This window comes from Rhodofomes roseus, assembly GCF_022264815.1.
Source record: "Rhodofomes roseus strain CIRM-BRFM 1785 chromosome Unknown C8Q71scaffold_11, whole genome shotgun sequence".
Taxonomy (NCBI): domain Eukaryota; kingdom Fungi; phylum Basidiomycota; class Agaricomycetes; order Polyporales; family Fomitopsidaceae; genus Rhodofomes; species Rhodofomes roseus.
In genome coordinates, this window is record NW_025952967.1 from 43,651 (window position 1) to 70,313 (window position 26,663).

At 59.4% G+C, this 26,663-nt stretch overlaps 8 protein-coding genes across 8 annotated transcripts; 3 read left to right on the forward strand and 5 right to left on the reverse strand.

Moving 5' to 3' along the window:
* Positions 1–364: 364 nt before the first annotated feature.
* Positions 365–1,654, reverse strand: C8Q71DRAFT_760270 (uncharacterized protein). The gene is made up of 5 exons (XM_047923824.1): positions 1,351–1,654; positions 1,126–1,168; positions 702–1,076; positions 543–643; positions 365–483 (listed from the first exon to the last, which is right to left on the reverse strand). The coding sequence occupies exons 1-5, from the start codon at positions 1,624–1,626 to the stop codon at positions 445–447; spliced, it is 834 nt and encodes a 277-aa protein (XP_047778334.1). The 5' UTR covers positions 1,627–1,654; the 3' UTR covers positions 365–444.
* Positions 1,655–1,774: 120 nt separating this feature from the next.
* On the forward strand, positions 1,775–4,983 carry C8Q71DRAFT_907703 (L-methionine transporter). The gene is made up of 14 exons (XM_047928968.1): positions 1,775–2,377; positions 2,432–2,474; positions 2,816–3,036; positions 3,088–3,293; positions 3,353–3,364; positions 3,434–3,700; positions 3,752–3,799; positions 3,858–3,975; positions 4,036–4,250; positions 4,311–4,357; positions 4,415–4,457; positions 4,513–4,576; positions 4,631–4,705; positions 4,769–4,983. Exons 1-14 carry the CDS (start codon positions 2,053–2,055, stop codon positions 4,897–4,899), a joined length of 1,815 nt encoding a protein of 604 aa, XP_047778335.1. The 5' UTR covers positions 1,775–2,052; the 3' UTR covers positions 4,900–4,983.
* Positions 4,883–6,222, reverse strand: C8Q71DRAFT_64152 (uncharacterized protein). Its single transcript, XM_047919640.1, has 3 exons — positions 6,189–6,222; positions 5,095–6,131; positions 4,883–4,968 (listed from the first exon to the last, which is right to left on the reverse strand). The coding sequence occupies exon 2, from the start codon at positions 5,920–5,922 to the stop codon at positions 5,161–5,163; it is 762 nt and encodes a 253-aa protein (XP_047778336.1). The 5' UTR covers positions 5,923–6,131; positions 6,189–6,222; the 3' UTR covers positions 4,883–4,968; positions 5,095–5,160.
* A 1,902-nt stretch (positions 6,223–8,124) lies between these two features.
* On the reverse strand, positions 8,125–9,351 carry C8Q71DRAFT_858069 (uncharacterized protein; the record flags this gene model as incomplete). Its single annotated transcript, XM_047927476.1, has 2 exons — positions 8,125–9,228; positions 9,280–9,351. 2 exons carry the CDS (start codon positions 9,349–9,351, stop codon positions 8,125–8,127), a joined length of 1,176 nt encoding a protein of 391 aa, XP_047778337.1.
* Positions 9,352–11,166: 1,815 nt separating this feature from the next.
* On the reverse strand, positions 11,167–14,232 carry C8Q71DRAFT_64177 (kinase-like domain-containing protein). Its single transcript, XM_047919641.1, has 5 exons — positions 13,917–14,232; positions 13,543–13,647; positions 11,934–13,492; positions 11,623–11,881; positions 11,167–11,559 (listed from the first exon to the last, which is right to left on the reverse strand). Exons 1-5 carry the CDS (start codon positions 14,181–14,183, stop codon positions 11,203–11,205), a joined length of 2,547 nt encoding a protein of 848 aa, XP_047778338.1. The 5' UTR covers positions 14,184–14,232; the 3' UTR covers positions 11,167–11,202.
* Positions 14,233–15,339: 1,107 nt separating this feature from the next.
* Positions 15,340–21,757, forward strand: C8Q71DRAFT_868083 (uncharacterized protein; the record flags this gene model as incomplete). Its single annotated transcript, XM_047928304.1, has 11 exons — positions 15,340–15,422; positions 15,796–16,346; positions 16,398–17,644; positions 17,709–18,458; positions 18,512–18,607; positions 18,665–19,197; positions 19,252–20,758; positions 21,170–21,309; positions 21,532–21,554; positions 21,580–21,625; positions 21,706–21,757. The coding sequence occupies 11 exons, from the start codon at positions 15,340–15,342 to the stop codon at positions 21,755–21,757; spliced, it is 5,028 nt and encodes a 1,675-aa protein (XP_047778339.1).
* Positions 21,758–22,150: 393 nt separating this feature from the next.
* C8Q71DRAFT_64249 (uncharacterized protein) lies at positions 22,151–23,189 on the forward strand. Its single transcript, XM_047919643.1, has one exon. It carries the CDS (start codon positions 22,281–22,283, stop codon positions 23,076–23,078), a length of 798 nt encoding a protein of 265 aa, XP_047778340.1. The 5' UTR covers positions 22,151–22,280; the 3' UTR covers positions 23,079–23,189.
* Positions 23,190–23,909: 720 nt separating this feature from the next.
* C8Q71DRAFT_64220 (uncharacterized protein) lies at positions 23,910–25,438 on the reverse strand. Its single transcript, XM_047919642.1, has 2 exons — positions 24,654–25,438; positions 23,910–24,600 (listed from the first exon to the last, which is right to left on the reverse strand). Exons 1-2 carry the CDS (start codon positions 25,321–25,323, stop codon positions 24,053–24,055), a joined length of 1,218 nt encoding a protein of 405 aa, XP_047778341.1. The 5' UTR covers positions 25,324–25,438; the 3' UTR covers positions 23,910–24,052.
* Positions 25,439–26,663: the final 1,225 nt, after the last annotated feature.

A 26,663-nucleotide genomic window follows, 5' to 3' on the forward strand; every position in this document is an offset into this window, starting at 1 on the left:
GGAAATCGCAAAGGAGCAATGTTGTGGACGACCCCTTTGGCGACGCTACAAATCAAAAGCAAGGATCGGCTGCCGCAGGGTCTTCCAAGGGGTCCCAGAAGGCAAAGAGAAAGATAGCGAGAAGGGTCGTGGCGTCCTCGGATGCAGACTCGGATCGCGAGAACGTACGTGAAGTTGCAGCCAGTTGAGTTGAATCTTCATTGTCTAGAATGCCTGTTTCCGTGTTGTCCCGCGCCGCGAATGTTGTCTGCATCGGATAGATCTCTCCTTGGATGATTGTTGTTCTTCGGAATGTTGTCATGTTTGGATTACCATGTTGCACTGTCATGCACTCTGTTGTCGTGTTCTCCTGTCATAATTGTGTCTGTCTGTAGTTGAATAGAGATGGAGCAAATGGAAACGATTTCGCGCTACAGCTTATGCTACATGTCATGGGTATACAGTTCAGGCCGGCAATCCGTGCCAATGGTATAGAACAGCACCCTGAGGGTAAGATAAAGTTAGTGATCGGAAATATGCGCTGGACTGGACGGAAGACGTACGGTGCTGTTGTCCTTCTGTACAATCTTTCGGTTCACCAGCGCAATCAGACACTTGTTCACGCGTGCTTGGTTCAGGTCTGGTGGCTTCACCAGCTCAAGAACTGCAGCGCGCCGGCCCATAAGCACGCACGCAAGCCGAGCAATAACAGAAGCACTTACTGCCCACACCCCTCCCTGCACGGTCCAAAAACCCATCGACGATCTGCTCAAGCCACCGCCTCAAGTTCGGGTCACTCCCGCGGTACTCCAGCGGCAAGGCGTTCGCGACCTTCTCCACTAGGAACCCGCGCTCTTTCTTCTCCTTCGCCGTCAGCTTGGGCTTGACGACCTTCTTCTTCGTGGGCACCTTCGAGCCGGACGCGGCGGTGTTGGCAGAGGCTGCGGTGGCGCCGGCGAGGACGGTCTCGTTTCCGGGCTCGTCACCGGGTGGTGCGGTGGTCGTGGTGCGGAAGGTGGGGGAGTCAGGCGTTGGTGGGCGGTTGGCGGCGGCTTCAGTTGCGCGAAGGGCTTCGAGCGCTGCAGCAGCGTCTCCCTCTGCTGGGCGGGTGGTCAGACGATGCATGGTTGAAGCGCATACACTTACCGGCTCTACGAGCTGCGAGCTCGTAGGATGCGGTCGTCGGTGCCTGTACGCATCGGATGGTTGTTGTCAGCTCGTGAATCGTTGCTACGACGCGATGAAGCCGGCAGGAGTGCACGACCCTACGGCATGGTGCTGCGAGGAGATGCTCGGCGGGATCGAGGCTGTCGTGCGGAGACCGCCGTCTGCTTCTGCCGGGACCATCAGAGCAGCTGATGCATCACACACCTGCGGCCAGTCGACCGTGAGCGCGTTCATGTTCATCACGTAGAGCCAGCTGGCAAAGCTCTCGTTGAAGGTGCTCAGCGCGTCGCCGAGGTTGCGCAGGCCTTGGACGCTGTTGTTGAGCGCCTCGGCTTCGTCCAGGAGCTCGCCGAGCGCGGGTTCGAGGAAGCCCAGCCCATGCGGCGCGTCGGGGTATGCGGTCGAGCGCGAGAGGCGGAAGAGGGAGCCCTGCGAGACGCGGCGAAGAGGGGTGCGCTGGGGTGCAGGGACTGTGTTCATTGTGGCGGGATATGTCGTAGTGTAGAACATAGGCGGGGAGGGAGGGCGCTGGCCAATGGGGACGCGTCGTGCACGCGTGGCACGTGACTGGCGCGCGACGCGTTGCTGGTGCGCCACGCGACGGAAGACGGAGGCACTTGGCACCCAACGGCAGCGGATGGCAGCCAATTGGAGACGGCGGCGGGGCCATCTTGTTAGTTGCTTGTTAGATTGCGCTATTGGTCGCTAAAGTGCCTCAAACGCCCGCTAAAAGGCCTCAGCCATGCATCTGGTTACCACACCTGCGCCCCGTAAACGCAGCCCCGGCCCCTTCCTTTCTCTCCCTTGTCCAAGTCTTCGTCTCAGCTCGTCCGCTGGCGGACAGGATCATCGCCTGTGCTCCTCTGGCCTTCTCACCACCGCCAAGCCGCCGTGCAAGCTGGCTACATGAATCCCTCGTCCCCGCTCTTCGATGCGCTCAAGTCGCCAACCAGCTTGAGCCCCCATCTTCCGAGCCCGAGCTACAAGCGAGCAGTTCTCTCGCCCCGCGCTTCTCTCGACTCCGATGACTCTTCATTACGCGACCTCGAGATCTCGGAGGGCCTCCTTCTCGTCGACGCACCGATCACTGCGCGGGGGAAGGCATTCCCGCTTAGTCCCCTCGACTTCGAGCACGACCTTCTCCCGCTCACTGCAGGACTTAACAACACTGATGACTTCGCGGCTGCGGCGGCGGCAGCAGCACAGCCGAAGACCTTGGGTCTTCTCAATGGTAATGGCGCATCATATCCAGTGTCCCGTTGAGCCTAGATTGACGTTGTTGCAGGCATCGCCCTCATCGTCGGGCTGCAGATTGGTTCGGGGATATTGTAAGTGCTTTCATGGCGTCGCCTCCTTGGAGACAGCGAACAAAGGCGTTGGCACGATCTCGAGTGAAGTCCCATGGGTATAGAAGCAGGACTTGGCATCTGACGGACGCCAGATAATATTGATGACTGAGTGCTTCGCGTCCGCGATCGGTCGCTGTGGGCCCTCTACTACGATGCGCCACTCTTGGGGTCACCAGTATGTGCTGTTCTCTGAAAGGACATTATCACCACTGGTCAAGAGCATGTCGTTGCAGGCCCATAGACCCATGCGTTCCGATTCGCCCGCATCCACGTTCTCACCATCATGCCCGGTACTCTCGCTGACAATCACCATTTGACAGCTCTGCCCCGGGCGTCGTCATCGCGAACATGCACTCTGTCGGCGCGAGCCTCGGGATCTGGCTCGCGGCCGGCCTGCTCGCCTGGACAGGAGCGAGCAGCTTCGCGGAGCTGGGCTCGTCGATCCCAGTCAATGGCGGCGCGCAAGCGTACCTCCACTACGCGTATGGCCCGCTCGTCGCATACCTCTTTGCATGGACCGCCATCATTGTCCTGAGCCCTGGTGCGTCGGACTGCACGACATTTCTTTGTTGCTAACTGATGGGGGCGGCAGGCGGGAATGCGGTGATCAGTCTGGTGTTTGCGGAATACCTCAACCGATTGTTTTGGCACAGTACGAGTGCAGATGCGTCCCCAGACAGTATACCACAGTGGGCCGTCAAGCTCACCGCGGTCTCCGCTATCCTCATCGTCTTTGTGATATGTGTTGCCACTCCCAACGCAGCCCCACGAATGGCGGTCATGTTCACCACGGTGAAGGTTCGTCCGCACATCACATCTCCTTCCCCGTAGTACCGCCGCTCACACGGAACTATCAGGTTGTCGCTCTGGTACGTCAACGTCTAACGATGGCCATTCAAAATTCAGGCATATCATAGATTTTAATATCCCACCCACAGATCTCCATCAACGTGCTCGGCCTCATCCAGCTCGCGCGCGGGCACGCCTCATCCTCCCTCACCTCCGAACCCTTCTTCGCGTCGCCACTCTCCGGAGCAGCCGCGAGCTCGCTCGCGCAGGCGGGACCCTCCGAGATCGCGCGCGCACTCTACTCGGGGCTGTGGGCGTTCGACGGGTGGAATCAAGCGAACTACGTCGGCGGCGAGATGAAGGACGCACAGCGGAACATCCCGCGGGCGATACATTGCAGCATGGGGGGCGTCATCGTGAGCTGGGTTTGCATCGGTAGCCTTGGTTGCTGTTGACCGGCGTGGCAGATCTTGTTCTTGCTCGCGAACCTGTCGTACTTCGTCGTCCTGGACAAGGTGCGTCCGAAACCAGGTGACGGTCGTCATCACACTGATATCCTGTGTGCGCTCTCAGGCAACCCTAGCGCGGAGCAACACCGTCGCGCTCGACTTTGGGCGCGCTCTCTTTGGTCCCGTCGGCGGGATCGTCTTCGCGCTCATGGTAGCCGTCTCGTGCTTCGGCGCGCTCAACGGTACGTCCCCCTTCTTCCTTCGCCATCGACCGAACTCACGCATCAACGTTTGCGGCGCAGGCTCGGCCTTCACGTCGTCGCGGCTGATCTACGCGGCGGGCAAGGAGGGCTACCTGCCCGCGCTCTTCGGGCAGCTCAACCGGCGGTTGCAGACGCCGCTGAACGCGATGGGCCTCCAGGCGACGCTGACGATCATGTTCATCGTCGTCGGGGGCGGGTTTCGGTCGCTCATCAACTTCTCGGTCGTCGCCGCGTGGACGTTCTACTTCCTCACGGTGAGTCTGTGCGCTCTGTTTGGGGAACGGAGGAAGGCTGATGGGGGCTCGGTTGTGTAGGTCCTTGGGGTGCTAGTCCTGCGGATGAAGGAGCCCCAGCTGGAGAGGTAAGCGAGCCGATGTGCTGTGGAAAGGCGGTTCTGACTCGAACGTTCTCCCCGTAGACCGTACAGGACGTGGATCACAACGCCCATCATCTTCTGCGCAGTACGTTTCCTCACGCAGACTATCGAACTCGTCGTTGACCAGCAATTGCGCTTAGGTCTGTATTTTCCTGCTGTCGATGCCCGTCAAAGCCGCGCCAACGCAGGCATTGGCTGCCATAGGTGAATAAACTCCGAGGCCGACCAAGTCTCTGGTACTGACGCGGTTACGGTCAGGCTTCATCCTGGCGGGCATCCCCGTGTACTTTATGACGCAGCGCGAAGAGCTCTCGTCCACACTGAACGCCATCTGTACGTCGCAGTTGTAGACTCTCATCTCGCTGTCACATTGACGAATTGTTTTCGACGACGCAGCGATCGCGAAAGATCGGTTCGAGCGACTACGCGCGAGGTGGACGCAGAGAGGTGGCGGCTGGCAGGCCGTCGCGAATGAGGGCGAGGACCGGGTCGAGATGGTCGATAGCGGACGGACGTCTCGGATGTAGCTGGTAGCGAGTAGAATGAAATACGTCGAACGTGTTGTTGTACGCTGTCTTCGAGTAGTAAACCCAGTTCTGCTCAGATGCAAACGCGGTCAAGATGTTCAGAGGACAATGGCAACATAATATTGTGAGCATAGTGTCATAGTACAAGAACGCTGCGCTGGCTCCTACTGATCCAGCGCGCATAAATAAACATACATGGCTTTAGTCCGTCAAGAGATATTCCGCATAGTTGTGTCATAGATATGAGCAGCCCAAAGCCGCTCATATGACTCGCGCGTCGTCCGAATCAGTGTAAGGCATGAGGTCTGGCTCCTGGCCCGTATGCCCCTTGCTGTGGCGTAGGCCTGCGTCGTACCTCGAGAGCACCTTGCCGCAAAGCATGCACTGCCACCGGCCTAGGCCGTTGTGGACCGCCTCGTGGCGGGCGAGGTCCCGCTTGTTGTCGAACGCCCACTTGCACTCCGTGTGGCTGCACCAGATCATGGCGCGCTGCCTGCGTTCGCGTCTGGAGTTCGCCCGCGACAGCGAGGAGCGTGGCTTCCGGCGCGTGCGATTCACCTTGGTGTTGGGAGGGCTGGCGGGTCCTGCGACGACGTTCTTGGGGCTGGTGACCACCTTGGAGGCATGCTTGGCGTTACGAGCTGCCCGAATACGCTGGGTAACGCTAGCCTTTGGCTTGATAGACTCGGGCTCGTAGGAGGGGTCATTGTAGGAATCATCTCCGGAATCTTGATCCAACTCGTCTTCGTCGTAGATATCCATGTCGTCGTCTTCACCGCCAAGGCCATTATCGTCAACCTCCGGTGGGGATCGTGCCGCCTGCAAGGGTGCGGGGCTCGGAGAGACGAAGCGTGGAGTTGACTGAGCTGCACCTCGGTCGCTGAGAGGACTGGACTGCCGTGGCATGCAAGAGGAAGCCCCCATCAGTGGCGCAGACGAAGCCCTAGGAGACGTGCGAGTATTGAATGCAGAGAGCACCTCACGACTGTGGACAGCAGGGGAGTGGGACCTGCTCGCGCGCATCCGCGATAGTAAGAGGACTGCAGCCTGCTCTTTCTCTCCCAGGTTCTGAAAGTGCCATGGCGCCGCGCTCAGCGTCGAGTTGTGTGGCGCAGGTCCATCAGGTGCTCTAGTCTCGATAGAGCCTTCATACCGAGATTCGGCCAATGTGACATGTCCGGGATGCGAGGATCGAGAGTTGTCTGTATGGAGGGGCTGAACAGACACAGCGACTAGGACGGTGTTGGATCTTCCTTCGGAATGGAATACGAAAGACGTTTGATATTGACTTGGATCGTGTGGTCGCGGATCTCCAAGCGCTGCCAAAGAGCTAGATTTGGAAACCCGATGCTGGATAGGAGCTGCACCGGGGATAGGAACAGGATTTACGGCAAGATGAATACCTGTGGCGTTGTGTGGCACCTGCAATGAAGCGGTCGTTCGATCGAGTGAGATGGTGGCCGCTACAAGTAAAGAATACGTACATTGTTTCTGTCTTGCGAAGCCTCCGACACATTGCTGACCATTGGTGCGAAGTTCGGTGAGGATACCTCCACCACGAATCGCATACCAGTGTGGCACGACGGGTGAGTAGTGGCGAGCCCCGACCCCCTGCCGGGGTCGGAACTGTCAACTTGAGGCTGCATGAAGTGAGCGGGTAGAGGAAGGTAGACGAGAGAGAGGAGGGATGCAGGATCAGACATACGCTCATGAGTTATATACGCAGACGAGAGTGGACGCGCCACAGTGGGCCAGTCGCGCGAGAGGCCATGGACGAGCGCTCGATGCCAAAGCGTGGTCAGCGCGCTTAATCGGCAAGCCTTGTTGCCCCCGACCTCCGTGCTCGTCTTGCAAGCTGTACATGCGCGGTCCTTCTGTGCTGGGCGTCACACGCAGGGCTGTACCAGGTGCATCGATGTCCCAAGGATGTCAATTGTCTTCGCATCATGTGCTCCCGCTTTGTGCAACTTGTCGACGCCACTTTGCGAAGACCAGCGATACGACTTGGGTCAGGCCGGACCGGGACCTGTGCGGTATACCTTGTAGCCACTCGATCCAGTACGTTGAGTCGTAGGGGATTCAAGAGCACTTAGAGCGAGGACGGTACGACGCTACTGGTGATGGTATCGGTAAGAGCTCAGTCAGGCTGCCGCGTTGGCGGTGCATGCATCGGGCACAGTGATCGATTGATGTGACATCGCAGTAGGATACCCGCTGCCTTTGTGTTGCCTTTGTGAGGGAACAAAGACGAAGTCCAGAGTTAACCCACAGAAGGTGCGCGTAGTCATCTTAGACTGCATTTGGATCTCCCAATTTACTCAGCCATTGTCTAAGGATGTCGATGCCTTTCAAACCTGCAGGTGGCGTTCGGTGATGACTCATCTAGACCGAAAGACCCATCGCTACGCGTTAATCACCTTCTCCGAAAGACAGCGAACGTAAGAGAAGGCGCGATCGTCTCAGTGGCTCACTACATACTTAGACCCGGCGACTCGGACTTGCAGCAGTATCCATCTGTTGTGACACTGGAGACGATATGCTTCACCGACGAGATGGCCACTCTGCGTTGCAAATGGCCGTGTCTGGGTCCGCAACTCGTCCATCTGTATGCCGTGAGCCCAACGATCCAGGCTAGAAAGCTGAAGTACGCTGCATACGGTCTTGACCTTGTGCGTAGCATTCTGTTTGTGAAACAACGTGCATTATGTTGATGCAGATGGCCCAGCTCCTGTTAAGTTCGGTGCAGTGATCAGTCCTGATAACCATGTTCCACTGTCACAGTGAAGGCAAATCGCAGTGCTCGTATTGCGACCGTATCCACAAGCAGTCGCTCCAACGTCACGGTGAGAGACTGAGTAGTGAGATATTCAGAGTGAGATGAACAGCCAGCGGATTGAGAATCATGCCTGTACCGTGTATCTGTCGTTCGTCACCCGCAGACATGGAGGTACGTCACACAATTTTTCGTCACTTGCAAATGACTCGTCAACTGCATTCTAGATTCTGCCCGGCCAATGACGGAACGAACTTCACTGTGCATGCCGACATACCAGTGGCTCTGTACGGAACTCACAGATCCTGGCCCCGGCGAGGAATACATTGGAACCAACGAAGGTGTACGGTTGCAAAGGTATTGAAGTGGTATATGGGTATAAGTAATGACAAAGGGGTATCAGGTTGGTACACTCAGCCTATGCATCCTGGGTACCGGTACCGCTGCGCAACTCAACAGTGTACTGGCGAGAATTCGGAAAGATATGATGATGCCCGTGTACTCGGATGAGAGGGATACCATGCTACGTCCATAGCAGGATCCGGAAGCTCAACCGTCGGACTACCGATTGGTTCCTCGAACGTTGAAGAAGACTCGGAGGTTCCTTCCCCGGCGTTGACGAGCTCGAGCCACGGATCCTCCCTCGGGTGCCGTGCGTTGTGGTGGCGTAGTCCTGCGTCGTGGCGCGAGAGAATACCTCTACAATGCATGCACACGACGCGTTGGCCTGTATGCGTGCATTCGTGTCGCACACGATCACTCTTCCGCTTGAAGGTCTTCGGACAGAAGCTGCATTTATGCAGCCCACCCGATCGCTCCTTCCCTATCTGACTCCCGTTGGATACTCGGGCGGCTGAGGTCCTATGTGAGGATGGCACATAGTCCTCGTCTTCGTCTACGGTGACCCTTCGTCTCTTCGTGCCTCTCTGGGACGTGGAAGGTCGACAAGCCTGCGCGTGAACATCCTCGTCATCCTCGTCCGGAGTTGTTGAGCGGCGTCTTTTCAGATTTGTGCTCGTCTTCGGATGAGCAGCTCGTGCATAGTACACCGCGAGCGGGATTTCTTCTTCCGAGTCTGATGAGTCGATGCTGCTGAGCTCCGAGTCGGCTTGAGGAGATGGCGCACGCGCCGGATCGTCCAATGCTAGGGCATCGGCGCCGGTCTCGCTGCCAGTCTCATGCAGCTCCAGTGTCGCGCCACTGGGATCGTAGCTCGCGTATTCTTCGATCGCGTCAATTGTAGGGGCGAGCGGACTTGATGTCATTGAAGGCGTCGACTGCTGAGACGATGTATCCTCGGCGGCATCACGGAACAGTCCCGACGCCAGTATAGGAGCAGGCCATGGCGATCGTACAGGTTTTGAGAATGCGAAGAGAGGCGGTAAGGCGACACCTTCGGAGAAGGATTCGTGTTCGTAGCATATGTCCCAGTAAGGTGATGGGACATCAAGAGTACCCTTGTCCAAGTACTCGAGGATTGCTGCCATGAGGTTCATTGATTCGGTGTTAGGGGGACTAGGGGGCGGCGTGATTGTATAGGATGAAACAAAGTGTTCCTGAGGAGTTCGTGAGTCATAAGACAAAACTATGATCATATGTGTGCTTACCTCCATTACCCGTGCAATAGGTTCGCTGCCAAATAACGGCGCCATAGACCAACCGGATTCGTAGGCGTGCATGTCTTGCCAATTTTGTCCGGAAATGCTTCTGCAGTGGTTCCTTGGAGTAGAGTGTACTGAGTAAGAGAGCCGCGGATGAGCGTGTGGCGTCCACGGAGAGGTGCGATTGTCTACGGAACGCCACTACTGTCGTGCTTTTATAGCCTGCTCACCGCCCAGGTATACGTGTGTGCGGGCTTATCGAAAGAGCGTCCTCAAAACACAGCCGATGCCATCCACATTCGCAGTCATCTTCACCCTAGAAGCATCGGAGCGCGCCGAAGGGACTCACGGTGACCCAAGGAAATGCTTAGTGCGCGGCATACCACCCGCTCGCATAGCCACGCGCCTTCTGCAATAGTCCCGTCAACTGCCTTTCTGGGACTTGCGCTGTCGGCTTGAACTCCGGTCGCACATGAAGTCTACCAGGACGCGTGCTCAGCGATAGTGCTCCGAGCTTTGAGGCGAATTGGACCTTCCAAAAGACAGAATAAAGTGAGAGGAAACCGCGAATAAGCACCATCTAAGATATAGGTTACCTTCCTGTGGCGTGCGAGGGCACCCGCTCCTACCATATCTGGACCAGGGGCGGTGCGCACTGCGCAGGACCCTTGCGGTTCGTGTACCATCCGCAGAGAAACAGGGATTGTAGCTTCTGGTGCCTCGAGGCAGCCAACGCATGACAGCGATAGCATAGGATTGATATACGCTCTCTGCCGCAGCCGGTCAGCCGCACACCGACTGGACGGTAGGAGTCTCCGAGTCACATCGCATGACTGTAGCAAGCGAGCAGCATCTCAACAGCTTCTCATGAATAACGGAGGAACAAAGCCTACCAAGAATGGGCATATGTAGCATAGCAATCCCACGCACAGCATACTGCCCTGTAGACGTATGGTGTGGACCACACGTGGTACTTATTCAGGGCTAGAGTCAAGGCCTCGTTCGGACCCTAGATGTTCTTGGGATGTAATCACCGGTCGGTGTTCGGAGAGACAACCCAGGATAAGCATGATTGGGCCTTGTGGAAGGTAGGTAACGAGGTTGCCTTGCGGAAGGTTGCCGGGGCCCGGACAAGAACAACATAAGGGCGCCAAAAGAAGACGGTTGTTTGTTTCCAAGGCCCTTGCCAAACAAAAGAGTCCCATATATGGTGAGATGCATGACACGCCGCTGGCTGGCATGCCGACCTGGAGACGCCCAGAGTCGGCTAGAGTCGGCCCTCCCGCATGCTGAGGCTATGGCTCGCTTCGGCACTGGCAGTGGCACAGCAACTCAAGAAGCCTGAGGGGGATGATCTGAGGTAGGGGGGCCTGGTGGCAGTGAGTGAATGAGTCCTGACGCAATATTTGTCCTTCGAAGGGTGTATACATGCATACAGTATATACACTTCGACGTTAGAATACTAGCCCGAATGTTCGAGGGTTGTAGATCGTGATTCGTCATGCCCCGCAGGGAACTTGGCGAAGGTTCAGATCGTTGATGCTAGATTGACAAGACGGGCCAGAGGCCATGACATTCTGACCCGCACCTACGTACGGTTGTAAGCAATCGGCGGGATCGTACATTAATACGAGATCGATGACTGAGTGCGTCCAATAGATATCGTGAATAGGTGCGGGCTACGAATGAATGCTGTGGGAAAGGCTAGAGAAAGAGATCGCTCGAGAGACTGATGTGGGCGCGAGGGGAAGGAAACGAGAGAAGAGAAGAAACGAGATCATGATGAAACGTGTAGACATGCATGCATACGGACGTGAACCAATGGAGGGTATCGTGACAGATATCCAGAGCAGTTGAGAGCGCCACCGACCTAGCACCGCCAGCGAGTGATGAGTCTCCTCGCTGCCGTAACAAACCGCAGGAGGGCCGCTAGCGCAACGACTGCTTTGACGAGCGGGTGCTCATGGGTGGCGGCCCGCCAGGCATCGCGAAACCCTCCGGGTCCTCGCCCTGTCCCTGGACCTGCTGCGGCTGGTCCTGTCCAGAAGCCGAGCCCGAGCCCGAGCTGGCGGCCTTGATCGACATGAGAACCTCCTTGCAGTACTTGACCTTATCGTAGAGGCGCTGGTTAAACTTCAGCTGCACGGGGTCCGCGACCGGCGGGCGAAGGGCGATCGCCATGATCTCGCTCAGCTTCCACCGCGTGAGGTTGTAATCCTTGTCGATGTGCGTGATGAGCAGTCCTTGGGACGAGAGGATGACTTTTGAATGATCGTAAAAGTTGAACTGTCATAAGAAGCGCGTCAGTGAGACCGAGCGAAGCCAGGGCAGGAAGACGCGAAGACGCACCTGTAAGACGTCATGACTCAGCTTAAACACGATAACGTGCTTCATGCGGAGATACTTCTGCACGAAGTCCATCCCCTTCGTTCGGTTCGTGTCTTCGTAAGTGTATGGGTAGTCGCCGTAGAGGCGCTCCATGATATAGCGTTCGAAATGCTTGAGGAGGTACACCTTGCTCTTCAGATCTTCGGGATATTCAGATACCGTATAGTTCTTGCGCACGTATACCGAACCCTGGCGCCTCGAGGAGATGTAATCAAAGTGGCTGTGAAGAAGATTAGCAAGTGACGCTTCTCGATCGTCGGAAGTGTACGTACTGTTTATCCGCAGAAAGAATCATCGTCGTACTGTCGTTAAAGTGAACACCAAGCGAACCGTCGGTGAGCGCATAGCCCATGCCGTATTTGTTACAGTAGTCAACCCAGGAGACGATGAAGACCTTCGGGTCAGGCAAGCCAGGCTCCTCGCGTGTATCCTTGAAGACGCGACCTGCAGCCTTTGCCTCGAAAGCCGCCGTGAGAGTCTGCGCAGCGGCGTCGAAGCCGTTCGGGCGGAGAGCAAGCGCATTCGAAGAGGACGACGGGGCCGCAAGGGCTGGCTCGTCCTTGGCGATCTGCTTCTCCTTGACCCGCTCTTTGTTGTTCTCGCCCCTCCGTTCGCGCGTGGATTTGTACTCCGGTGGGGGCATATTCTCCTGGTCCTCCTGGCCACACGCTGAGGGCGGCGCGCTGCCCGGCACCATCTGCGCCACAATACGCGCCTTCTGGCTCTCTAGCTCCTTCTTGCGGATCTGCTCTCGTTGCGCGTCCTCGTCCTCCTCGTGTTCCGCGATGTTTTGGAGGTTCGCGCGGCCGGGGCGCACGGGCGAGCGCAAGTCCTTGGCCGCCTGAAGTTTGCGGATGAGCGGCTCGCCGCGTGGTGCAGCGAGAGGCGCAACAAGCAGAGGCTGCCGTGCGGAGCTGAGAAGGGCAGAGATTGGTGAGCCGGGCTGCACCGCCTTCTGGAACTCCTTCTCCTGCTGAGCCAAGCTCGACGACATGCCTTTGCTCTTACTCGAGGTAGCCGCGGCGGGCGGGGGCGGCGCAGGGACATTAATGCTGGTGACCTGGTCTTCATCCAGCAGGGCGGTTCGCTTCAGGCGCGCGAGGTTCGCCTCAGAGACCGAACGCGTGATGTGGGAGAAACTTGGAATACCATCGTGCGCAGTTGCGGGGATGTAGCCAGGCACGATGCCGGAGGTGAACCACGCATGGTCGACGATTTCATGAAGGGTGGGGCGCTGCTGCGGGTCGGGGGTGAGGATCAGCTGGACGAGCTCCCTTACTTGTGGGGACACAGCGCGGTCCTCGGGGAAATCGTACTCGTTGTCGCGGATGCGCTTGTAAATCGCCTTGACGTCCTTCGTTTGGAAGGGTGGACGCCCAACGACGAGCGTGTAGAGGATGACACCAATCGACCACGTGTCGACCTCGAAACTGTGTCCATTCGCGGTGTCGAAGAGCACCTCGGGCGCAATGTAGTTTGGCGTGCCGCAGATCGTCTTCTTGCGCTCGCCCGGATTCTCGATAAGTGCCGCGAGGCCAAAGTCACCGACCTTCACGTTCATATTCCGGTCAAGGAAGATGTTACCAAGCTTTAGGTCACGGTGGATGACCTGGTGCGTGTGCATGTACTGGCACGCGCCGATGAGCTGGACCATGAAGAAACGTGACTCGGGCTCTGTGAACCGTCGCCGCCGTCGGAGCATGTCCATAAGCGACCCGTTGTGGCATAGCTCGAGCGTCATGTAGACGTTGTCATCGTCCTCAAAACATTCCTGGAAATTAACAATGTTTGGGTGGTCCAGCGACCGGTGGATCTTGATCTCAGCGTAGAGCTGCGTGGTGGTCAGGCGGTATGTTCAAGTTGCCACGGCGACGTGCTTACCTTTGTCTTTGCCTTCTTTGTCTTCAAAGAGGACTTCGTAACGACTTTGCAGGCTACCCTCCCGCCGCGGGAGTCTTGAACTTCATAGACGCGAGCGAAGCCACCCTAACGATATATGCATTAGTTGATGTTGACACTCGCACAGAGCAGCTTGAGGTACACGAAATGCTCATAGAACGATGTTGCACATCACGAAGTGTCACCACACGTCACAAGCCTCCTCAGTGGCCGCAACCGTCACCGACTCGGCAGGATTGCCACAAGCATGGCGACGCAATGCTCACAGGAGCAGCACACGCGCCCTAAGAATGGTAAGGTGTGGCACATATGCCACAGGGACCGCCCTGATCGAGATGTTCAGTTGTTGAGCTTACCTCGCCGAGCATTCCAACGCGGACGAATTGGATGGTTCGAGACTTGTCGGTGATGAGTCTAGGAGGCGAAGGAGGCGTGACCTTCGCGTTCTGCCTCGGGAGAGGAGGCGATGACGGGTTGCGCTGCTTCTCTTGGACTTGGACGTGTGGCTTGGGGGGTGTTCCGGGCGGTGCGTAGGGCTGGTTTATCGCGCGGTGGTTGGTGGGGGCTGAGAGGGGGTTGCGCCGGGGCGGGGGAGCCATGGAGGAGTAGAGCGGGACGGACATGGTCGCGGGGGGCCTAACGCCGTCGACGCAGGGGTGGCTGGTGATGGAGGGGAAGAAGCAAGGTGCAGCCTGCGACGTCGTGCTCAACGCATGTTAGCCACGCTTACATAAGCCCACGTTGTTGGTTCGACTTTCGCGTAGCGCGTTTGCCACGTGATCGTGGTCGGGCGCCTGCGCGATCGACGTGCGCGCGACGCGCCGGGCTGAAGCAGCCTCAGCCACTCGACCGGCTGCCGCGCCGTCCATTGTCTTCTTGGTCAGAGCGAGCCCCCGCCGCTATGGTCTTCTTCGTGATCCTGTGGCTATGCTCGCCACTCTTGTTCTCCTCCCTCCACCACCACCATCCCCCCGACAACTAACGTTGCCCTCCCCTCCCCACTTCAGCCCCGTCTATTGTCTCGCCACCGCGGGCGACCCCCTATACATACACCCCTCCTCGTCGTGCTCACTGCTGTACAATGCGAGAACGACACACCAACCTTACGCCACATCGTACTGCCATGGCTGGGACTGCGCTGAGGTATGTCCGCTTTGTCCTTGTCAGACAGAGGAGGAGGGGACTATGAGGTCCCGACGTCGTTGTGGCGCACGACGTTCGAGCTCGCCATACGTGCTGCTTTCGTTGTTGTTGCTTCGGACTCGCTAGGCTTTCCTCCAAACGCTTCTCAACGCGATCGAGTGTATTGTGGCGTTGATCGCCGTCGTGCGTAGCACGTCGTTGTCGAATGTATCCTCGCCGTTATTGCGTGTGTCGTCGGGGACAGTGCCCGCGTTGCTCCCCTCCATGCACTTCACCGTGACTTCTGCCCGTATTTCCTCCTATTCTGGAGGACCGCGACGATGCCGACCATTGGTCCTGCGCTCATATAGCACGTCGCGTGCTCTACTCCGTGCCCTAGTCTTTGCCATAACGCCACATTCAACTCAGTCGCCCGACTGTGATGTTGTGGCGTTGCTCATCCTTACTTCTGAGTCGTTGACCTCTCGAAGGCGTCCGGATGACCGGGCTATGTCCCCTTGGACCCTCGAGCTCTATCTGCGCCTGTTATAACCGTCGTCGTACGCGTTATGGCCAACGCCACATCGTCGTACGCAGACTGCCCACTGCTGGTGTGTCTACGGCCTGCTCGGCCCGGGCTAGGCATGTCATGTCACTATGTCCATGCCTACATTCGACCCTTGCGATGTGATGCGTAGGCATAATCATGCGGCGTGGTCGCTGTTGATGGGCCATGATTCGTATGTGCGACGGGCCTTGGGGCACAGAGTCCAGGGTCAGTCCTCGTCGACATCCACTAGTGTAACTACTAGTACGCGCCCTATGTACGCGTATTACGTAATAGGTGCTACTGTGCGTCCACGACGCGTCTGCACGTCCCTTCTGTGCATAGTCGCCCATGTGGCGTTGTGCATACAACAGAGTCTGAAATGGTTCTAATGGTATCGGACGGTGACGGGTGTTGATACGAACGCGTTGTGATGTTGCCTCGCGTCGAATTGGTTCCATTGTTCGGTCTTTGCTCTTAATTGGCGGGGAAGGGCGAACTCCTTCACCTTTGCGTTTCTATCACCGTCTTGAACGATATGTACTCATACTCTTTCCTCATCGTAGGTCCAAAAAGAAGCGCGATGACGCTAAGCAGTCCATCAAGAACCGGATGTCCATGAAGCCCAACAAAGCGACGGGCATGTTGTTGCTACGGTTCAAGCCGGCGTCAACGAACCGCCCGAAGGTGCAGCCGACGCCTGCGCCAGCAGCGGAAGCCAAGGGTGAAGATGGCGAAGTTCAGATGAACGAAGGCAATCAAGAACACAACGCAAATGGCAAACCTGACGAGGACCACGAGATGGACGAGAGCGGCGAGGCGAACGTGGAAGACGGCGCAGATCGCCAGCGCGACGAAGCACAGCGTGTCCTAGCGACTAGGACGCCCGTAGACGAAGAAGAAGACGAGGTTCTCAGCTGGGGCACCAATGACTGGGGCGAAGACGAGCCTAGGAAAGACGACGACGAAGATGGGGAGGAAGACAAAGACAAAGATGAGGAAGACGAGGAGGAAGACGAGGAGGAAGACGAAGACGAAGACGAAGACGAAGACGAAGACGAAGACGAAGGGAATGAAGGGGAAACAGAAAAAGACGGGGAAGCCAAGAAGGGTGGCGGTCAGTCATTCAAGCAAATCGTTCCAACACATGACTCTGATCGTCCTACAGAAACGGAAGCAAATGAGTCTTCGGAGAAGCTGCAGCGAGGATGGGAAGCCTCCTCAGAGGCTTCAGACTCTGACGAGGAAGCACCCGCACAGACAGAACAACCAAAGGTTGCGTCTGAGGCGGAGGTGAACGCCTTTCTCGACTCTATGGTACAAACACATTTCGGCCCGCTAGCTCGGCCTGAGGACCTGGAGCAGGACACCAAGGCCGCATCGACCCAGGTGTCTCCTGCACATTCCGAGCGTTCGCGCTCACCACCAGAGGAGTCCTACCGATCCGCGGCACCATCACCCGAGACTCAGCGTCCAGCAGCTCTACGCTTTGACGGCAACAGTCGGTCGCCGTCCCCAGAGCCGGAGACCCCTCCTCAAGCCCCAGTAAACTTGCGCCCGGCGAGCGACAGCACGAAGGGCAAGTCCCCGCAACGAGACACGGGCCTGGATTTCGGTATGGGGTCACTGTCGATCTCACACGATGCGCCAGCCAGCAGGCCTGCCGAGCCAGACCTCAGCCTTCATGCAGTCATGGCGAGGTTGTCATTTGCGAGCGAGCCTGCGGCAACCACGCCTGCCAAACAAGACACCGGTCTGGACATGAGCATGGCGTCTCTGTCGATCTCCCCGGCACACCCCCCGCGCTCCCCCATCAAGAAAGTCGTCGAGAAGGAGAAGCCCGCGGAATTGGAGCTCGGTCTGGAGATGGGTATGGCGAACTTGTCGGTCTCTCCACCTCGTCCGCCACGTTCCCCCAAACCTCAGCCTCTCGACAACGTCGTCGAGAAGAAGGAACTCACTGCGACGGACGCTACAAGGGATGTACCATCCATCGTCATAAGTCCCGCTCCGAGCGCCCCGCCCGCGCCCAAACCTCCAGCGCGTGCAGCTCCTTCTCCTCCTACTCCCTCACCGACTGTCGTGGCCGCGGCAGTCTACCCTCTTTCTGCACGTCCACTTCCAGCCTCAAGACCCCGCCCACCTGCAGCTGCTCCCCAACCTGCAGTGCCTAAGCCATCCACTACCGTGATGGTGCTCAAACCCCCTGCGCCACGTCCGACGCCATCTGTCATGACACCCACCACCCCTGTCGACAAGAAGGCCTACATGGTCAAGCCTCCGCCCAAGCCGGTCCCCAATCCACAACCTGCGGTGATGAACACGGCTGTGGACGCGGATGCCATGATTGTCGTAGCGTACGATAATGACGAGGATTCGGTGATGTCTGACTCGGACTCTGTCTCCAGCGGTTCGGTGAGTAGATTTTGTCTATCTTGTCTATCCTATGAGGTGCTGTCTCATAGAGTCTTGTATGCAGAACGCGCAATGGGCCGGGTCACAACCTATCATATTGCCTTCGCCACCAATGCTCAACTTCCAGCAATCGCAGCCCGAACCAATGGTCTACATGCAGGCGCAACCGCAGTTCGCGCCCTCAAATTCGGTCTTTCCCAATGCTTCGCAATGGCCAGCCGCTACGCAATCACCGCCACAGTCCCCGTTCGGACAGGGCCAGTACAACCCGCCAGTCGTGTTTCCACAACCTCCTGTGGAAGCATTCTTCGGCGCTGTCTCTGTGCCAAACCGTGATGGCGATGTCGCTGCGGACATGGAGATCGATGACGAGACCCCGCGATCCCACTATCACCCAGCATGGGTCCACTGCAAAAGCCGCGCAGCCCGCGATGCGTACCGCGCCGAAACGAAACGGACGTCCAAGAAGGCCTTCCGTTTGCGCGCGAGGCGGCGCCACAATCCGTCGCGCCACCCGACTCGCCGTGACATGCGGCGCGCGATCTTAGCGGCGCGCTCTGTCGCGATGCCCCAGCGCATAAATGAGGAGAAAGCTTGGGAGAAGGTAGACGAGGATGTACATATGGGCATTGAGGTCGCTCAAGCACCGAAGACCACCCGGCCTACGTCGACCCCAACGGAAAGGCAAACAAATCCTGTGACATTGACAAAGGACATAGAGAAGGCAGTCGCCGCGCCCACAGCAGCCAGTGAGGCTCCGAAGACTGCAGCACTACCTCAGGCGACGCCGAAGGCTAGACCTGCGAGTGACTCAGTGAGGACTATAATCACGATGATAGAGGTATATGAACTGACACAGATCCATAGATCATGCAGGGTGCCAAGGCTGACCAGGCATCGGGATCGAGCGCTGTTCCACCATCTCCGAGGTCTGCAACGAATGCGGGAGCCGCGAGCGAAACAGTAAGTCCCACCATTGTGATATGTAGGTGTAGTGATTGACGCAGTTTGATCGATCAGGGTGCCGCCACGAGCCCTCAGGTTCATGCGCTTGAGCGTGCAAAGGCCTCAACACCACCCGCCAAGGCTAGTTCGGAGCCCAAGTCTGCTTCAGCCGTTGAATCACTCGAGGAGATTGCTCCGACAATCCCCGCTCAAGCCGCAGAGGGCAAGGGCAAGGGCAAGATGAGAGCAGTGATTGTAGAAGAGAGTTTCGACAAAGAGACCGAGGAAGACGACGACGATGACGACGACGACAATGACGACGATGACAATGATATCTCGCTTCAAGTCGCTTTGCAACGGTCTTTGGGAGGCAGCGCCGTCGATCTGCGGGCCGTGATGGAACAGTCTGCACTGTTGCCTCCCCACCTTCAAGGCGAGTTGGACCCATCAATGCCTGGTCCATCCAGGTTACCAGACATGACGAACACATCGCCGCGTGCTGCGCCGCAAGAGGAGCGTGAAATAGATGAAGTGCGCCAATTGCAAGAAGAGATCGAAGCGTATTTCGCCGCGCTTAAGGAATCCGAGAAGGCAGGAGTAGCAGCACAGTAAGTCACTGATTGTAGCTTTGTATGAATTGCCATGCTGATTGCGATGTGTAGGGTCGAACAGCAGTCCTCTACGACCAACAACACGCCGAGTGTCGTAGCGGGTGTCTCCGAGGCGCGAGAGCCCGTCGTGAGCACGCCGGCCTCCGCGACTGGCCCCAAGACGCGAAGGGTTGCGCCGAGAGTCCGGCCTTCAAGCGGTGTCCCTCAGCAGAAAGTGGGCTCGGTCAACCAGCCGGCCAGTTCGCCAACGGACGCGGCCCCTGCACAACGTCGCTCGCCTCCAGCTAATGCCGAAGCCAAGCCTGCGTCTGTATCCTCGAAGCCCGCCGCATCTGCTGGCTCGAGGACGCAGGCACCGAGCAATGCGCAGCCAGCGCGGAGCGAAGGTGACCTGGAGGCAGCACAGGCACTTGCGACGCTTGCGTTCGCGAAGGTCATCCCGAAGACGCCTGTCACAATGGATGCCCAGCCTGCTGTCTCGCCTGCTCTGGCGCCGAAGACCTCGCCCGTCTCTGCTCCTCTCACACCGCAAGGTGTTCAGCTAGCTGAGAAGGCCACGCCGAAGTCGCCGGAGTCGAAGAGTGCTCGTCCAACGCGTCCAATTCCGGCCGCGAAGCCTACAAAGGCTGCTCCGGCCCCAGTGCCTGTTGACAAGCCGGTTGAGGAGAAGGACGAGAGGCCATTGAAGGCTTTGCCATGGCCTCTGCGACGTGCTCCGACTTCCGTTCCTACCGCGCCGTCTGCGCCCTCCGCACCGTCTGCGCCGTCTGCGCCGTCTGCTCCCTCCGCACCGTCTGCGCCGTCTGCGCCGTCTGCTCCCTCTGCGCCGCTTGCACCCTCCGCACCGCTTGCACCCTCCGCACCGTCTGTGCCCTCTGCACCGTCTGCTCCCTCTGCACTGTCTGCACCCTCTGCACCGTCTGCTCCCTCCGCACTGTCTGCTCCCATTGCACCATCTACAGCCGCTGCTCCGTCCAGTCCCGCCGCTCCGAGGCCCTCTGTCACGCACAGCTTCCACACAGCCCTTGCAGCGTCCACGTCCCCCCTGCGCGCTGCGCCTCTCGCGCCCTCCGCGCCACCCGCGTTCCACTCGAGCATCGCGACGCTCCCCACCTCCTCATACGTCCCGTCCCCGCTCGTCGTGCCCACTCCCGCGCACCGCCCGCGCTCACGGACGCGCCTGAGCCTGACGCCGGCCTTCTGGGAGCTGCAGCTGCCGCAGCGGGCGGAGGAGCCGCGCGCGCCGCGCTACGTCCACCGGGTGCACACGTACAGCGAGTTCAACGCGGAGCACTACGCGCGGGCGCTCGCGGAGGAGGCCGCGCGCACGGCCGCGGAGGAGCGGGCGAAGGCCGGGCGGGCGCCGGTGTACAACCCGGAGACGGAGGACTACGACTCGCCGCTGATGCCGGGGTCGTTCGACGTGGAGGAGAGCGGGAGCGAGGGCACGGACGCGGCGTCGCTGGGGTCCGCGGGCGGGGTGGAGGCTGCCGGCGGCGCGCGCCGCAGCGTGGTCGTAAGGGTCGCGCGGGGGGCGGGGGTGGTGGTGGGGTCGGCGGTGAGGATGGCGGGCACGGGCGTGCGCTGCGTTGCGGGGTGGTGGATGCGGCGGTGAACGTCGGTCCCCCCCCCCCCCCCCCCGAGTCCGACGCGGACGGCGCTCTCCCACCTCCCCCCGAGCGGCCGGCTCGACTGTCGACTGGGTCTGGTTTTTTTGTGTCTTTGGTGTTGTGCTGCTCATCTGGCTGTCGTTGCTCTGCTGCACTTGCTGTCGACTCGTCGCGCTTCGTCCCCACGGTGGACTCTCGCATCTCCCCTCGCACATCTCATCGCTGTCGTCGTCTGTCCATTTGTTCTGTTTTCCCTCTGCTTTTATCCTCTGCTCATCTCACGCATATGCACAACCTGATCCCACACCGCCTCGGCGGTACAAACGTTAACCCACATGCATCCCCATCTATTCGCACAGCTCGCATTGTACTCCCACCCGCACACATCGCCGTTGCAGCAGCAGCAGCCCGCGCCGCCCCACATATACCCATACACCGTGGTTATACCCCTATACCCCGGCGGCGCGGGACTCCTGGCTGCACATGTATACTATACCCGGTCAGTTTGCCAGAACACTGGCTGCTGGCCTTGGGAGGATTGGTACGATTGTAGCTGTAGTCTCTTTGTTGGTTTTTTTCTGGTCTGTTGGTACTGTATGGTTCGGAATGGAATGGAACGCGGGTGCTCGGATAGAGACCGCTTATACCCCGTATGACTGGTGTGATGTGTGCGAGTGCGTGCAGACTCTGAGTAGGACAACATACTCTGTGTCGCTCGTAGGCTCGCGATGATCCATAGTGAACGTGAACATAGACGCAGCACTTGCAGTATCGTACATGAGTGTCCGGACACAGTGTAGGAGTAAGAGCATATGGTACGTAGGTCGAGCGACGTTCCCTGTGCAGTGGTGTCGTGCGCATACAGTCGTGCCCGCTATTGCTCGCGTGCACACAGGATGCACCTTGTGGGGAACGTGCACACAAGCACGAGTCGGCTGTATGGCTAACCCAGCGGCGAGCATACACCACATGACTGCATCCGCACTTCGCGGAGACGAGCCAAAAACGCTGGCCCAATGGGAGTGGGTGAGAGCGAATGGGAGGGCGGGGATTATACGCCCGAGGCAGAATGGGCGTCGGGCCGTCGGTGCATGTTGGCCGTAGAAGGACGCGGGGGCGGATGACGCCAGCGACGAGGTTAAATAGGCCGACGTCATCTGCCCGCGCACGCACAGGTCCTATGACGCGGCTGGGACCCGGGTACCTAGCGCATTTACGACTCTGCCTTGCACCAGCCTTGCGCTCTGCTTGCCGGCTGCGGCGTTAGCGTCGTGCGAATCGCAGGGGGCCCGTGTCTCACCTGCGGCGAGTCAGAGGGAGCTGCCTGGGGGCGGGCACTGGCCTGCTATAAGCCTACCGCGAAGGCCTCCAGGACGTCATCCGTGAGAAGCCTTTCGAGGCGATGTGTCCTTCTGGCTGGCTCGACGGGCTCGGAGGCGTGGGGTGAGCACGATCGGAGTCGTTCGACGGATGCCATCTTCCCGGGCTGTCGCGAATCTGATCGCGCAGGGCCATCACGGCTCCACAACGTCACCAGAAGATTTCATTTCCAGGGACGGGGCAGCCTCGAGGTCGCCCTCTCTCCCGGTCACCTGCGTCGTCCCTCTGCACGGACCTTGCCCACGTACGTTGTGCGGGCGAGCTAGCCTGCGACGCGGGGACGCCGTCTCGTCGCCCACCGCGATCTCTGTCGTGGATAGCGCGGTTGACGCAGGGGCGTCCGCGCTCTCACCGCCGCCGGGAACTGCGTCATCGCTCAATAGGAAGGGGAGAAGCGCGATGCGTACGCCCGCGCACACGCACACGCACACTCATATTCGTGTACATTCCGCACGGCCCCGGCTTCTCGAGGACGTCACGGCTTCTCGCGCACGACGGGCAATCGCCCTTCCTGCCAGTGCATCCCGGATCCATATGCAGGCCTCAACACTACCGGTGAGCACAGACAGCCTTCTGAGCGCCAGGAATAGCCCGCAGCCCACCCGGTCCGTCCAGCTGACGCGTATGGTCCTCTGCCTTCCGCGCCCGCCATCGTACTATGGCACTCCCGTCGGCAGAAACAGCACCGTCGAATGCACTCGAACGTTCGCTTGCGTGCCTATCTGCAATCTCCAGGCAATCCTCCACCTCGACAAAGTCGCGGCGCCGTCGAGGTCAAGGCACTGCTCGCCACAGCGAGGCGAGACGCGGTACAGTAACACAATGCACCGGCGGTACACCCAGGGCGTAGGTACAATCATAGTCCGGCCCAGTTCTAGCGTCCCGTAAGTGATCTATCAGCACGTATGCAAGTTAGCCGAATCAGACCGCCCGCCACACAACAAGGCAAACGATCGCGCAATCTCCCCCCTCCCCTCCTACCCGCTAGTAGTAGTAAGTAAGCAGGCCTGTTCCCAACGGCGGGGCCGCCTCCTCCATTATAATCCGGAGCGAGAAGCGCACACACCGCGTACCGTCCACCGTCGAACGCTCGCATTCGAAGCAGACTAGCTATAGCCCGGTCTGCGGGTTCCCGCTGTTAGTATTACTATGAGATCGGATCGCGCGCTCGTCCGATCCCCGTACGGCCCAAGCTCTCTCTACGGCGTGCTCGCTATGGTGGCTTCGAACGACGCGTGCCAAGACGGGGTGAGGCGTGCAGGCGGAGATAAGCCTCGAGTGCTCCCTTCGCGTTCGCCTTCGCCTTCGCGGGTGATGCGGCCTGGGGGCTGGGGCGGCGAAGACGACAGCACGTAGACGGAACAACAGGAGCCAACAACGCTCGTCGCATCGGCAGGACCACTCATCGACAGCCCGACATCCAGGAGGGCCCAACTTGAAGACACTCGAAGCCGCATCTGCCACCCGATCGTGAAGCGTCTGAGCCAACACTCGAGACATCCGACTCCGGGGCGGCCGCATCAGAAAGGGAGTCCCAACAGCACCAGAGCGCCGCCACGGTACACACTGTATTGCAGATGCGGCTTCGTGTCAATGTCAGAACCCGCCACTGGCACACGGCGAGATTCACCCACGCACAGGATTGGCCGAGCCTAGCTAGTCCAGGTGTCCGAGCCCCGCAGTAAGATTTCGCGTGCGTTGAATTGCGATTCGGCACGACAGGCCTAGGAAAATTGAACGTCGCATCATCGACGTTGACGCGCCTTCCCGAAGCCGGTTCCCCAGATGGACTCTAGGTCTTGCCTCTTGATACGAATCGCCGGCGAGCCCGGATCTCCAGCGCGTGCGTGTACGCACCACTATCAGCGTGGCGTCGCGCGCGTCTGGATCGTGCGTGGCTGGATCGTGATTCGTGGATGCTCATGCAGCTGGCTGCCGGGTGCGAGGACGGGCGTGTTGCGGACCCACTGTGGCTTGCTGCAGCGTTGACGGCGTCTAGCAGATACGCAGGACACAGGACAGAGGGCACGGTTGTCAGTGAGAGGTGGACGGACGGCTATCGGCGTCGCATCACGCCACGCCGGACGGGCCCACACCCACAGACAGATCCTGCGACCGGGGCAATCGGCGGGACAATGCAGCGTGCGTGGTGGACACGCGGGGGGACGCGGCCGGGCCAGGCCAGCCTGAGGGCCGACGACGAAGGAGCACTGAGCACTGGGCAGAGTTAGGCAACCGAGCTGCCCCTTTAGGCCGGGAGAGGACGAACGCGGCAGGTCGGGGTTGTCGCGCGCAACTTGAATTACAGTACGATCACGGCGCCGTGCCTCGACCGCGAAGCTTGTTCGGCTGGACTTGCGCCCTCGCTCGCGCTGGGGGCATCGCATGTCCTGCGAGGCGAGGGATGGCGCTATGATATGGTGCTGCCGTGAGGACCACCGAGTAACGTATGCGCGTACGTACCTGCTAACGGCAGAGCTTGATATCCCAGATTTCCATGAAATTGCATTTTGCATTCCAGATTGGAGATGGAATAGTCCATGGATGCGGATAGTACACAGCGGTGGCTGGATTGCTCGCAGTGGACGCCGCATATCGCCGCCCTACGTACGTAAGCCACGCGGTTCGCCTTGCTTGCTCGAACACAGCGCGGGCGACACAATGTCAAGAGGGATCCGAACGACCGTCGCGCGCGGGCCCCGTCCCGACCATCAGGATCCAGCGTGGTTGGCGTTGTCTTGTCCTGGCCCACGATATCGCCCTGAGCGCGATCAGAGTCTAAGCCACGCGCGTCGGCGACGATCCGCCTGGCCAGGAGCAGGAGCGAAGCTTCCCTCCCCCGGGACCGCGCAGAAAATCCACCTCGATCGCCTCGGAGTCCACGCGCAGTCCGACTCCAAGGCCCGAACCAAGCTTGCGCCGCTCCGTTTCGACACACGCACTGTTGGCAGGAGCACGGTGGCGGCGTGCTGGCCCGCCGGGACCACAGTCCGCCGCGGAAGGGACGCGCATCGCCAATCGTGCTTGACATTGAGAGGATGTAAGGGAATGGGAACGTGCCTGAGCGTCCGGAGTCCGTAGTGCGTGGTCCCAGGTGGCGGCCAGCGATAAGCCCACCAGGCAAAGGGAGCATAGACTCCCGCGCAGCCCGCCCATACAGTACACAGAGCGGAGTGGAGCCTCCGCATGCCAAACGGGCCTAGCCTACGCACGCAAGTGTCCATCCCAGCCCAAGCGCAAGTCACAGGCCGAGGAACGTTCATGCAGAGTCGCCCCGTGCGCACCCGCCAACGGCGTCGCTCAGATACGCGGGGAGAACCGCGCGATCGAGCAGCCAGCAGCCAATAGCCAGCAGCCCAGCAATCACGGTATCGCGTCCTTGTGGCCCGCGGCTCGCGGCTCAGTCAATTGCAAGGGAAGTCGAATCAGCCCAAATGCGGCACGGACGATCATCGTCTCGCCGGGGCGCGCCCCGAGCCTGTACGGAGGGCCTTCACGGCCACGCCGAGCGGGGGATAGACACTTTGATAAGAGTGTCCGCGCCCGGTGCACGCAAGACGAACGTTCGCGCGCAGGAGAGGTGGGAGCCGCGCGGTGGTGGCCGGGCGCGCTGATTGGCTGGGCGAAGGAAGTCCAGCGCCGAGCGCGGGTATACGCCGGAGTGGCACTGGGAGGAGGGGGCCTTCTTCTGCAGCCCTTCTCCCGACGTTGTTCCTGCATCGGGGTCGGCCCTCGGGTTGGGTTGGGCTCGGTTGGTTCGTGCTAATCGCCAATCGCTCTGCGTTGCGGGGTGCTGCACGGAGGGCTGCGTTGGCGAGCCCGTGGTGCGGGCAGCTTGCTGAGACTAGGACTAGGCCGGACGCGGCGGAGAGCTAGGATCGAAGGAACAGAATGCACCAGAACAGAGCGGATTGGTAAACGGGCGGATGCTTGGCTCTCGAGAAACCTAGATACGCAGATCGGAGAGGCATGCGCAGTCCCAGAACCCGTCTACGAGCCCCAAGCCTAGCTCAGAGCGGCAAGCAGGTGCACCAGCACGCACAGACGAGCGACCACCTGAGCACCCTGATTCAGCGTAAAGCAGAAGAACGAGCCCCGTCTCTCACGTCGGCCGTGTGCGCGTGCGGTGCTTGAACCCGTACCGGACAGGCGAGCCCAAGGTCTGTGCGCTCCGCCAGGGATGGCAGCACGGATACACGGAGCAAATAGGCAAGGACCGGACCCTTGAGCAGCGTTGCAGTTCGCAGAGTGGGCGCGGGCAGTTACGTTGAATGGGCCGTGATGAAATGACACTTCGAGGTGAATTGCGGTTGGCAACAGCGCGAGGACGATAGGACGGAGCTCGACGGCCACCGTCAGGAGCCAGGACGCAGGCACGCGACCCTCGAGGGCGACGTGACATTGGCCGTCCCAGGTCGCCTGGCCACATACCATCGCATTGCGACCGAGCGTAGCGGCGAAACGGGAACAAGA

What these genes read in the sequence shown, in the direction of transcription:
- C8Q71DRAFT_907703 (XM_047928968.1), top strand. Translation starts at nt 2,053, where the DNA reads ATGAATCCCTCGTCCCCGCTCTTCGATGCGCTCAAGTCGCCAACCAGC. An exon ending in CAGATTGGTTCGGGGATATT is followed by an intron (nt 2,475 to 2,815) that starts GTAAGTGCTTTC and finishes ACCATTTGACAG; the next exon opens with CTCTGCCCCGGGCGTCGTCA. An exon ending in GCAGGCATTGGCTGCCATAG is followed by an intron (nt 4,577 to 4,630) that starts GTGAATAAACTC and finishes GGTTACGGTCAG; the next exon opens with GCTTCATCCTGGCGGGCATC.
- C8Q71DRAFT_64249 (XM_047919643.1), top strand. Translation starts at nt 22,281, where the DNA reads ATGCCATCTTCCCGGGCTGTCGCGAATCTGATCGCGCAGGGCCATCAC.
- C8Q71DRAFT_64177 (XM_047919641.1), bottom strand. Translation starts at nt 14,183, where the DNA reads ATGTCCGTCCCGCTCTACTCCTCCATGGCTCCCCCGCCCCGGCGCAAC. An exon ending in GCGTTGGAATGCTCGGCGAG is followed by an intron (nt 13,648 to 13,916) that starts GTAAGCTCAACA and finishes ATATATCGTTAG; the next exon opens with GGTGGCTTCGCTCGCGTCTA. An exon ending in CAAAGAAGGCAAAGACAAAG is followed by an intron (nt 13,493 to 13,542) that starts GTAAGCACGTCG and finishes ACCACCACGCAG; the next exon opens with CTCTACGCTGAGATCAAGAT.
- C8Q71DRAFT_760270 (XM_047923824.1), bottom strand. Translation starts at nt 1,626, where the DNA reads ATGAACACAGTCCCTGCACCCCAGCGCACCCCTCTTCGCCGCGTCTCG. An exon ending in TCACGGTCGACTGGCCGCAG is followed by an intron (nt 1,169 to 1,350) that starts GTGTGTGATGCA and finishes CGATGCGTACAG; the next exon opens with GCACCGACGACCGCATCCTA. An exon ending in TGCAGGGAGGGGTGTGGGCA is followed by an intron (nt 644 to 701) that starts GTAAGTGCTTCT and finishes GGCGCGCTGCAG; the next exon opens with TTCTTGAGCTGGTGAAGCCA.
- C8Q71DRAFT_64220 (XM_047919642.1), bottom strand. Translation starts at nt 25,323, where the DNA reads ATGCTCCCTTTGCCTGGTGGGCTTATCGCTGGCCGCCACCTGGGACCA. An exon ending in TCAAGCTCTGCCGTTAGCAG is followed by an intron (nt 24,601 to 24,653) that starts GTACGTACGCGC and finishes ACCATATCATAG; the next exon opens with CGCCATCCCTCGCCTCGCAG.
- C8Q71DRAFT_64152 (XM_047919640.1), bottom strand. Translation starts at nt 5,922, where the DNA reads ATGCGCGCGAGCAGGTCCCACTCCCCTGCTGTCCACAGTCGTGAGGTG.